At 37.7% G+C, this 12,189-nt stretch overlaps 1 protein-coding gene across 2 annotated transcripts; it reads right to left on the reverse strand.

The window, feature by feature from the left end:
- Positions 1-7,091: 7,091 nt before the first annotated feature.
- Positions 7,092-11,887, reverse strand: LOC114412363 (CDPK-related kinase 5-like). Of its 2 annotated transcripts, XM_028376216.1 has the most exons (12): positions 11,201-11,305; positions 10,791-10,897; positions 10,571-10,701; positions 10,423-10,464; positions 10,168-10,276; positions 9,822-9,900; positions 9,440-9,736; positions 9,243-9,355; positions 8,627-8,734; positions 8,488-8,550; positions 8,222-8,389; positions 7,092-7,612 (listed from the first exon to the last, which is right to left on the reverse strand). In XM_028376216.1, the coding sequence occupies exons 3-12, from the start codon at positions 10,699-10,701 to the stop codon at positions 7,475-7,477; spliced, it is 1,248 nt and encodes a 415-aa protein (XP_028232017.1). In that variant the 5' UTR covers positions 10,791-10,897; positions 11,201-11,305; the 3' UTR covers positions 7,092-7,474. The 2 variants fall into 2 exon arrangements, with proteins under 2 accessions (XP_028232017.1, XP_028232016.1); XM_028376215.1 differs by lacking the exon at positions 10,791-10,897 and having other exon boundaries at positions 11,201-11,887.
- Between the last annotated feature and the right edge of the window lie 302 nt (positions 11,888-12,189).

The following is a 12,189-nucleotide window of genomic DNA, read 5'->3' on the forward strand; positions in this document are numbered from 1 at the left end:
AGAGAACATAAGTTAGTTAGGTTTTGTGGGGTTGAATTCGACCCAAACACAAATTCTAAGATAGTATCTAAGCATATCCAAGCAATGATTATTAGGAACAAGGTTTTAAAAAAATGGTCTCCAACCGTGATTTGGGCCACAACATCAAGGTTTTTTAACTATCCATAATCATAATTGGGACCGCATCGGTTGCATTTGTCTGTGATATCAAAAAACACAATAAAATCGCAACGCAAATGCGATCAATATTTAAAACCTTGATTAGGAATATCAAGCCATCCACTTTCAAAGTTATCAGACCACCCACAAATTGAGTTATTGGCAAAGTATACTTTACAACAATAACTTGGTGGGAAAAAAAACTAATTAACCAACTAACCTATATCTCTAATACAATTCGAGTGGCAACAATAAAGGTTCAAGGTTGTGGAGGAAAATATGTATGGAATTTGAAGGTTCCACCTAAGATCTTGATCCTTTTCTGTCTTGTCTTGCATAGGGCTACTGCTTTCAAAACCAACTTGCAGACACATGGTGTTGTCTTTCCTGACACTCTACTCCCTGTGCTCAACTTGTTTGGAAGTGAACTTGGGTTATTATGCATTGATTATATCTAGGATTGTCTCCTTAGTTTCATTTTGATTGATGAATTTCAATCTGATTAAAAATTGAAAATATAAAAATAAATTGTAAATGTGTGTATAACTTCTCAAACATTGCACTTCGTGCCAAAAAGACCCTCAGTTAGTGAAAATGTTAAAACTATTTGACATAATTCACATGTGAGCTCCAAGTGAAATCACAAGAATAATGGTCTTAGAATTTGAGTTTAGATTTATCTTAATCTCAAAAGCTAACACAAGAAATAAAATTTATCTCTCACTTATATATAGTGTTTTAATCATATCACTAACTAGTTAGTGTGAGATTTCATTATATTTCCCTCACATGTCGAGGATTAGATATGTATGGGTGGTTTTATAATGGGCTAATGGGTGACTGATAAGTTTAACAACAATAGCTAAGTAAACTTTCATATCATCTCATAATGTAAGTGAGTCTAACTCTGTCTTTAAAATCTAACTTAAGAGGTGAGGATTGCTCTTAGTCTTCACTTGTATACAAAGACCAATTGGTTTTCAGATAGATTCAAATGCTTAAGTTTAATGTTGCAATAGACAACCGCAATGTTTCTCCTTTTATGATTACAAGGCATGCACCATGAGGATGAGGAAATGGAAAGTGATAATGAATATGGAGAAGCAAAAGAAGAGTTGGAGGAAGAAAAAGGAACATCAAATGTTGGAAGCAGAGAGAGGATTGCGACAGGAAATGGTGATGGTTTAGTTGGAAAGTGATAGAACTGGTTCAGGTAATGAATGAATTTTGATTATGATTAATGCTTCAACCACCTAACATATTACACAGTGAGTTGGAGGCCTCACCACCCTCTTACTTACTTGATATCTCCCTTAACTAATTTCGCCAACTCCCTTTTATACACTACTAGCTAACTAATCAGTTAGTTATAACTAACTAACTGCCTTACTCCTACCTCTCTTACTATACACTTTTCTCCACTTATTAGTGTTTCTATCAATACCCCCCCCCCCCCTTCAAGATGGACCTTGTCCTTAAGGTCAAACTGAGGAAAGACATTTCGTATTTCCTCAGCAAGTTCCCAGATGTCTTCATGGTGGGATAAATCTTGCCATTTGATGAGGACCTCCCTTCTACCATTTACTTAATTCCTCTTCTGCACTACTTTCTCTGGCTAGACTTCCATCTCCTAGTCCTTATTCATGGTTATAGGTAATGGCTGAGGGGAACAAGTGGGCTGAACTACCTTCTTGAGCAAAGATACATGGAAAACTGGATGTATCTTGCTTCCTTCTGGAAGTTCCAACCTATAAGCAACCTCCCCTATTTTCTGTATCACCTTGTAGGGTCCATAAAGTCTTGGACTCAGTTTCTCATTTGGCTTCCTTGCTAAGGACCTCATTCTATAAGGTTGCAATTTGAAAAAGATCCAATCTCCCTCCTGAAATATCAGTTCTCTTCTATGGTTATTTGCATATCTTCTTGTCTGATCCCGAGCCTTAAGCAAGTTATTCCTCAACTCCTGCAATAATTCATCCCTCTCTCTACCCAATTGATTTATCTCTTCCAACCTTGAAGGAATGTCAACTCCCTTAATTAATAGAGAGGGGTCTTGCCCATACAAAGCTTTGAAAGGAGACATTTTTGTTGAGCTATTGAAGTTGGTATTAAACCATAATTCAGCCTAGGCCAAATGGTTAGGCCACTGTTTTTGGTTCCAATTAAACACCCCAAATAAACCTCTAAGGACTTGTTAGCTACTTCAGTCTGCCCGTCTGTTTGTGGATGGTAGGCACTGCTCAACTTCAATTGAGTCCCTGCCGTTTTGAACAACTCCTTCCAAAACAAACTCATGAAGAGTCTATCTTTGTCAGAAACTATTGAGGCAGGAAAACCATGCAGCCTTACTATTTCTTTGATGAATAACTCATCTACTTCCTTAGTTGTATAAGGATGACTCAATGAAAAAAAAAACGAGCAGCATACTTGGTCAGCCTATCTACTACCACCAATATAGTATGCTCCCTTGAGCTTTTGGTAATCCCCCAATGAAATCCATGGATATATGAGTCCTCGCCTTAGTTGGAATAGGTAGTGGTTGTAACAATCCTGTAGGTGCTAAATTGTTGACCTTATTTTTCTGAAAAATTTCACAGGCAGCAACATAATCCCTTATAGTTTTCCTCATACCTTGCCAAAAAACCACATTAGCCACTCTCTTGAAGGTTCTCTAAAACCCTGAATGTCCTCCTAAAGGAAAGTCATGCAACTTTTTTAACAGCAGAGGAATTTGAGAATAGTTTTTTGACAGAACTAACCTTTCTTTGAAGTATTGCCTTCCTCCATGAATAGCATATCCTGGATTTTCTACTGCTTTGGTTAGAACCCCTTGGTACAGTGCATATAATTGAGGGTCAACTTGTATTTCTTCCTCCCAAATAGCCTATTCCTCTTCTTGCACCATGGAAATTGCTAAAAATGAAAATTGTCTAGATAGTGCATCAACTACCATATTTTCCTTTCTTGGCCTAAACTAAATGTCAAAGTCATAACCAATCAATTTAGTAGCCCACTTGAATCGCTCTTCACTCAAAAGCCTCTACTAATTTAAAAATTCTAGACTTCTTTGATTAGTTCTAATTATAATTTTTTTTCCTAACAAATAATGCCTCAACTTCTTCACTGCTTACACCACAACCATTAATTCCCTCTCATAGACTAACTTGAGTGGAGCCCTGTCTGAAAGAGCCTTGCTCCAAAAAGCTAAGGGTTTCTCCTCTTGTAACAACATTGCTCCTAGCCCAATTCCTGATACATCAGTTTCCAGAATAAAAACCTTAGAAAAGTATGGAATTGCCAAAATAGGTAGCTTCTGCATTGTTGCCTTAAGTTCTTCAAATGCTGAAGTAGCCTCTTCTCCCCAATGATGCATCCTTCTTGAGTAATGCATTCAATGGTTGTGCAATTCTCCCATAGTCCTTCACAAACCTCCTGTAATACCCTATTAACCCCAAAAAACTCCTTAATCCATTAACATCTTTAGGTTTAGGCCACTCAATCATGGCTGCTAATTTGCTGGGGTCAGATTCCACTTCTTGCCCTGAAATGATGTGTCCCAAATATTCCAAAGAATTCTAGCCAAAATGTGTTTCTTCCTATTCACCCTCAAGTCATGCTACAACAAAACTTGCAAAATGGTCTTCAAATGCAACTGATGGTCCCTCAAGCTGCTGTTGTACACCAGTATGTCATAAAAAAATACCAAAGCAAATTGCCTTAAAAAGGGCCTAAGCACCTCATTCATGAGCACCTGAAATATTGATGGTGCATTAGTCAACCCAAAAGACATGACTAAATTTGTAATGACCCTCATGTGTTCTAAAAAATATTTTTTGGATGTCCTCTTCCTTCATTCTAATCTGATGGTACCCAGAATGCAAATCTAGCTTTAAAAACCATTCAGCTTCACTGATTTAATCCAATAATTCTTCTATAATGGGTATAGGAAACCTGTTAGGCACAATGATCTTATTGAGTGCCCTATACTCTACACAACCTCCAACTCCCATCCTTTTTCTTAACTAATATCATTGGACTAGCATATGGACTAGTACTGGTTCTAATAATTCCAGCAATTAGCATATCCCTTACCATTTTTTCAATTTCACCCTTCTGGTAATGGGGGTATTTGTAAGGCCTTAAATTGGGTATCTTTGTGCCCTCCTAGATAGTAATAGCATGATCTCTCTCTCTCTCTCTCTCTCTCTCTCTCTCTCTCTATGTGGTGGAAGTGCTTGAGGCTCTTGGAAAACTTGCTCAAACTGTGTCAACACTTAGGCCACAAGTCCGGGCACTATTTCCCTTGTCTTCTCTTCTTTTACCCTTTTCACTTCCACCCTAAACCCTTGGTCAGCTTCCATCATGGTACCCTTGATCATTTTCATGCTAATGGCAGCCTTTACTAACTCTGGATTAGCTCTTAGTATCACCTTTTTGTTCTGCCATTTCACTGTTAATCTCAATTTTTCAAAGTTAGCCTTAACCTCCCCCAATCCAGCCAACCATTCCACTTCTAACACCAAATCAGCGCCCCCTAATTCAAACTGATAACAATTCCGTGTGAATTTCAATTCTTGAAGTTCAATAGATAGTGATTTACATACTCCTTGACACCTAATCTTGTGTCCATCTCCAACTTCTACCAAATAGGGGTTTGTAAGGGTTATCTCCGATCTCAACTCTTTCACTAACTTCACTGATATGAAGTTGTGCCTGGCTCCACAATCAATTAACACAACCAACTTCTTACTTCTAATTTGTCTCCACAATTTCAAAGATTTTCAAGTGGTAAACCATCAATGCAATGTAAGGACAATTGATGAAATTTTCCCATATCTTCCTCCTCTTTCTCCTGCTGCTGGTTCTTAGGCTCTTCCTCCATGATCACCAGTCTAAATTGTTTATTTTTGCACACATAGGTCGGATTATACTCTTCCTCACAAGTGAAACATTCCCCTTTCCTCATCTTCTCACTCACCTTTGTAGGAGACAAATTATGGAAGGTTCTCCTACCATTCCACCATCCATTCCTTGTTTTTGCCATGTTACGAAGGTCAGTCATCTTGTTATTGACTGGCTGCCAGTCCTTCATCCACTTCTGCCCCACTGGATCACTTTTTTGTACATTACCCACTTTCCCATGATTCATAGGTAATTTTCCCAAGATTTTGTTCTTTTCTTCCACCTTCTGTGCTTTAACTATAGCCTCCATCAAATTTTTGGGATCATGAAGCCTTACCTCTATGCTAATCTCTTCCTTCAACCCCTTGAGGAATACTTCCACTAGAAATGATTCCTCCATCCCCTTCACCATGCCCACAGACCTCTCAAACTGGCTTATGTTTCCATGCATAGAATCTTCTTGTTCCAAGACTAGCAAAGCCTGAACCGGGTTTCCCAGACTAGATGCCTGGAATCTTTGAGTGGAAGCCATCTTGAATCCCTCCTAAGAATAGTTGGATTCCAAGATTCCCACCACTGAAACCACCCAAAGGCTTCCCTCTCCATTGCGATCATTACTACCTCCAATTTATCCTCTTCCTTCATTGCACGCAGCCGAAAGTACCTCTCAATTTTCGAGACCCAAGCTATCAGGTCTTCGCCATTGAATACTGGTAATTCTAAATGCCTCCATTGCTATCCCTCGTGTGCCCTTGTGCCTTCACCTTCCCCACTCACGTCCTTTGGCCGTGTGCACCCAGCAGAGGATTTCGCTTCCCATGTTGCCGCTAGCCTCTACATCATCACGTCGATGGAAGTCAATCGCGATTCCAGAGCTTCGCGATTCTCTTTGATCGCCTTCTCGATAGCTTTCCTGCGTGTATCCATCCTTACATTCGCCTTTGACACCATGAACAGAAAAGGGCTCCAAGATCGGACTCTGATACCAGTTGATAGAACTAGTTCAAGTAATGAATGAATTTCGATTATGATTGGTGCTTCCAACACCTAGCAGCTTACACAGTGAGTTTGAGGCCTCACCACCCTCCTACTTACTCGATATCCCCCTTAACTAATTCCCCCCATTCCCTTTTATACTCTGCTAACTAACTAATCAAAGTTAGTTGTAACTAACTGCCCTACTCCTACCTCTCTTGCTATACACTTTACCCCACTTATTAATGTTTCTATTAGTGAGCCAAAGTACCATTTTGACTAAAGAAGGGGTATTCTATTTTTTTTGTAGGTAAGTTCCATTTCCATCTTTTTTAAATGAATTCTCAATAGTTCTCCAATTGCGTAAAAATTCATCTTCGTAACAGCATGGTGTTAAGTGTATTAAAATGTTTGTTTGAATTTTTGCATTTAGTCTTATATGTGGTGCAACTTTCATGTGAAATCTGTTAACAGTTAAGCCATCTTTTCAACAGACATTTTGATATAGTTTGTGGAGTTTAAGGGGTTATATGCACATTTACAAACCTAAAGTCTAACTCACGTAAGCCAAGCCCAAAGTTCTGAGCTCTAACCATTGGAGATCATTCATTTTTTTCTTTTTTGGATAAAGTTTGATTAGAGACCCTTCTCATGGGAAGCTAATGTGGGAAGATTTCCTGTATAAATCACTTCACTCACATTTCGTTTTGTCCATGGTTTTAGAAGACCCCTGCTATTTGTTATCAATAACTATAGTATAGCTACCTTACATGTGCTACTTCAGCTAGCTACTCAACATTAGAAATTTAGAACCTACCAAAGTAACGTAGTTAGCATCATTAAAGATGAGAAACTTAATCAACATGGTGTGACATGATTGACAAATCACCTTGTCTTTTAAGCATGTGATAAGAGGTTTGATTCTCAGATTTGTGAGAAAAAAAAAATATATATATATATTTGAAGAGATCAGTTTGAGTGGATTTCAATATCTCAAAAGATTAGTTTTTAACTTTTGGTCGAAGGATATTCAAGATTCTCCCAATAAAAAATGATGACAAACCTAGAGTTCTTAAAACACCTTTCATTCAACTCAGAAGCAGTGCAATGAATTGAGTTTGCATTACAGACCATGTTAGAATATTAAGAGTAACCATCTAACAACAATCACAAAAACATTATCACCTGCACCTTAAACATGCTACAACTTTACAGTGGAAAACATAAATGCCTGTAGAAGCAAGTTTGAATCCTGCTCCAACTGTAGAAGAGCTCCAGTATAAAACGAGGGACAGAATCCCGGATGATTTATGTTGAGTATAATCCAACAGTGGCAAAGACCCTTTGATATATGATATAGAACTGTGATGTGTGGACCAGAATTTCATTGGCTAGATTATCACAAGTATAATTGAGCATGCTTGGATCTTCCAAACTCCTAGTGAGGTTTTGCAAGACTTCGAGATGGACCATGCAATAATTTAACAAACCCAAGGAAGCTCAACTTTCCATCAGTGTGCCTAATCCAGTCGTGAAGAACAGCATGAACAGGAACAGATGGACCAAGGCCAAGCTCCTGAATATTTAGTTAGCATCACACATGAGAAATGTATTTTCCTTACTATAAAAATTGGTTGATAAATTCAAATCCAAACTTCTTATTACACAACTGCTAATAAATAAGCAACATAGATAAACCCATAAGCTTTGCATCAAATGAATAAACTAGGGGCCATTTGGTTTCAGAAAATGTTCATGTTTCATTTTTAATTACAAAAGTGTCACATTGTTTTCACTTTGTTTCTTGTTTTCAAATGCTTGTATGAGAACAAAAAACAATAAAATAAAATGAAAAACAATGTTTTCTGCGTTTCCTTTACACACTTTTGAAATAAAAAATAAAATGAAAACAAGACTGACATTTTTGTAATTAGGAATGAAAACATGAAGTGAAAATTAAAAAACAAATAAATAACTTATTTTTAAACCAAAGGCCACCTAGTTTCTTGCAACATCTCTCCACTACAATGTTGAAATTTATGCTTCGCCAATTTAGAGAATTCTAGGCTGCTAGAAATTGTAACACTACCATTTGAAAAATTTGTCAGATATCTTCATTTACAAAACAGTTGACACAGAAATATTATGCATAAACTATTTAAAGTTGTAGTCAAATCAAACATACCGAAGCTAGTTCCTCAATGACTATGGCCCTATTTCCATCCTTTTCAAAAAGTTCATAGGCACAGCGTGCATGTTGCTCCCACCGGCCGAGTGCTTCAAGTTGATGAACACTAAGTGCAGCTGCACAGAACTCATCAAAAGCCATCCTTCTATATTGCAATGCATTAAGCTGCCACCCAAAATCATTGGTATCGATAACCAGTCTATGTATATAACATCATTTGAATCATATGTAGAGACATTCCAAAGTTAAATCAAAGCACTCACTGATGCAAGAAAATCAGGAATGCGTGATTCCTTCATAGCATCTGTTGCATTCTTCATCAAGGCCTGCCCAGCTTAAATTATGAGATTTCAAACATCATTCTCTAAAATAGTGTATAGAAAAAGTAGGAAAGAAACCAACCGTTTTGATATTTTCCAAGCTAATAGTGTTAGTTTTGTTTGGCTCTAAAAGTGCAAACTGCTCCTTCAAATATTGCAGCTCTTCAATAGCTAATGTCTTAGACAAAGCCTGCTCCAATGCTCATGAAATATAATGCTATTAAGTTACTGGGAAACATACAGCAAGTGTGACCAACAAAATGAAGGGGGAACACAGTAGCACACATAACTAGAGGGGAAAAAAAGCACTTGAAAAACAATGCTCAAGTCACACCTAACGGTTCTAAAGAGAAACTATGCATATGTAGAAATTTTTACCATCTCAAACCTCAATAGCATTTCATCAGTTGACTAAATTTGATCCTGTCTAGTTAGAAACGCTAAAAAAAATTCTACTGGTTTCTTAATTGGTTATTCATGCAATGGTCAACTCAACCTGATTTTAATCATTCTGTAAACTCAACTCTTACATGAGTGATACACCTATTAATAAGGTAAAGAGTATAAAACCAATTGAAAGTACAGTTTCAGTAGTAGAAATCCAAAGGGGAGATACCTAAAGTTATATAGTTTACCAAAAGGCTCTTTTTCATTCAATTTTGAGATTTTAAAAACAACTTCTAAAGAAATACACATACCCTTAAAGCTTCTTTTCGTAGAGAAGAGGAGCGCATGTATGTCTTCATGAGCTTGAACACTAGAATATCCAAGGGTACTTTTACATCCTTATAATTTTTAATCCATGGATGACCTGCAGTATGCACCTGTAGGCTCTAAGGAACAGAATAGAAAAGAAGAAAAACAAATACCCTCAAATGATAGATGAGAAACTCACCTAATGCTTGTGCTGCAGTCATTCTTTTCCTTGGATCTTTATTTAGAAGTCTCTTAACAAAATCCTTTGCCTCATCAGATAGAGAAGGCCAAGGTGGTTCATCAAAACTTGGATCAGCTTTCAACACAGCACGAAAGATCCCGGATTCAGTCCGCGCCCAAAATGGACGGCTGCCACATAGTAAAATATATGCAATCACACCAACACTCCACACATCAGCCTCTGTGCTGTAAGCTCTATGCAGAACTTCAGGAGCCACATAGTATGCGCTACCAACGATATCATTAAGCCTTTCATCTGTAAAGCACAATGAAAAATCAAAATTGTAACCCAAACCGAGGAATCAAAACATTCAGCATGCATAAAGGGGCTCAAAGCATACCTGGTTTAACAAAATCTGACAATCCAAAGTCAATGGCCTTCAGCAAAGAGTTCTCATCTTTGGATGTGAATAAGAAATTCTAACCCAGAAATTACCATCCTTAGAAGTCATACTTGATAAGAACAATAAGACAAAACCAATGAACCAAACCAAACATAACCACAACCATTTAATTATATAGGATATCAAAAAAACCATCCTAATAGATGATGACATGCCCCTATGTTATCCTCTACCAATCCACTTCCCCCTTTTTCTTTCCCCCCACCTTTTTCAGGGAGGAGATGGATCTCAATCTTACTATACAGACAAAAATAATAAAAAAGAAATTACAAATACACTTCACCTCAGGTTTAAGATCACGATGCACAACACCTTGTAGATGGCAAAATGCAACAACATTCAATATCTGTATCATGACAGCTTTTGCATCTTCCTCCGTGTATTTCCCACTTCTGCAAATTAAAATTAAACAGACGTCTCACTTCCACAAATAATCACACATTTCCTCTTTCAGGTTTCAATCTTTTACATCCATCCCCTTTCTTTCCATCAGAATCTAAACATCACACATCCAAAAGAACAAACATTTGACAAATACCTCGACAATATTCTGTCCAAAAGCTCTCCTCCTTCGCACAACCTGAGACACACCAGAGAACAAGGAAAAGAAAAACAGTTACAATATTCACCTCACAAAAAAAGGGAAGCACCAAAAAGACGAAAAACAACACATAAATTAAACCTACTCCATTACTATGTAGACATTGTCACTATCCTCATATGCATCATGGAACTGAATCAGATTCTTATGTCCAGTCAAAGCCCTCAATATCTTCACCTCCCTCCTCACATCCTCAATCGCAATTGCAGTGGTCATCTAACACAATTCAAACCAACTCATTATTCACTTCAAGCGTTGCAGATCCACATTGACTAATAATATGACCAAAGTATATATATTGTTACATTTCATTTTAAAATCCATTAAGTGAAGTTGTCCAACACCTCTTGAGGCCGGCAATGTGGAACTTCCCAACACCTCCCTCCACAAATGCATGTCAGAAAAGGCGAGTCTACCAAAATAGGAGATTTACCAAGACGAGTAATAAGCTCCAAATTTCGATACCATATTAGATTTCATCTTAAAACCAATTAGTATTAAGTAAAATTGTTCGACAAATGTATAAGATGCACTACAAGAACTAAGATATACGATGTGGGACTTCCCAACATATATAAGCCCTCCCTTCATAACTAACTTTACAGTTGCTTTAGGTCCAAACCCAAATTCTAATAAAGATTTCAAATCAGAAATCAAAAATAGAAAATGGTTATGTGATGGTTTTATGGAGAGAAGGGTTGAACTTGAATTTCACCTTGGCTTTGGGGATGACTTTGACAGCGACGTGTTGGCCTTTGAGATTACCCTTAAGCAACTTTGCAGCACAAGTATAACCAAAGTGTCCTCTTCCAACCTCGTCCCCAACCTCAAACTTGTGCTCGAACTGTTTCGAGAATCCGAAGTTCTTGTCCAGAGTAACCACTTCATCTTCCGGGATGGTGGCCTCGTTGGGCTTCACCGAGCCGTGGCGCCGGGCCAGCACGGCCCGGATGTGCTTCGCCGGCGACGGCGGCCTGAAGAACCGTCGGGGATTCGCCGGCGCCGGAGACTTGCCGGAGAAAAGGTGGTGGGCCGGGCTCGGAGTGTAGAACGGGAAAAGGGGTGATTTTTTGGGAGTGGGAGTGTGGTTTTTTCGTAAATTTTCATCGGCATTGGGGTCTGTGAAGTGGGTGTGGGAATTTAGAGAAGAAGAGTTAGTGGGGTTTGCGTTTTTTGCACGAGGCTTTGAAGTGCAGAGACCCATTGTGATATGAATAAGATCCCAGATTTCGAAGATGAATAGGTTTGTTTAGTGGGAAATTAAGGTTGGGTTTGGTTGCTTTGGTGACAATGTTTAAGAATGGTTTCAGGAGAAGAAAGAAACATGAGTTAAGAGAGAGAGAGATCCGAGGAAAGTGATAACAAGGAAACGACGAGAGTTTCGCCTTTTTGTGTTGCACCCAACGGAAACACCCAAATTAAATTTGTTTCTTATTGTGAGTATGGCCAGTGACGTAGTTACATCGATAACTATTCTTTTTAACTTCTTTTGGGTACGTAGTAGTAGAATAGAACTGCAAGAAAAAAGTACTGCTAAATACTACTAATAATGTTTAAGGGTCTTGTTAATCAGTGTACCTATAATATTAGTTATAAAATTAAAAAAATATATAACATAAAAAATTTATAAATAATATAATTTTATGTTTTTTAATAAAAATATTTTTTAAAATTTTTTAACCAATGAAACCTTTATTAGCATTT

This window comes from Glycine soja, chromosome 5, assembly GCF_004193775.1.
Source record: "Glycine soja cultivar W05 chromosome 5, ASM419377v2, whole genome shotgun sequence".
NCBI classification, from domain to species: domain Eukaryota; kingdom Viridiplantae; phylum Streptophyta; class Magnoliopsida; order Fabales; family Fabaceae; genus Glycine; species Glycine soja.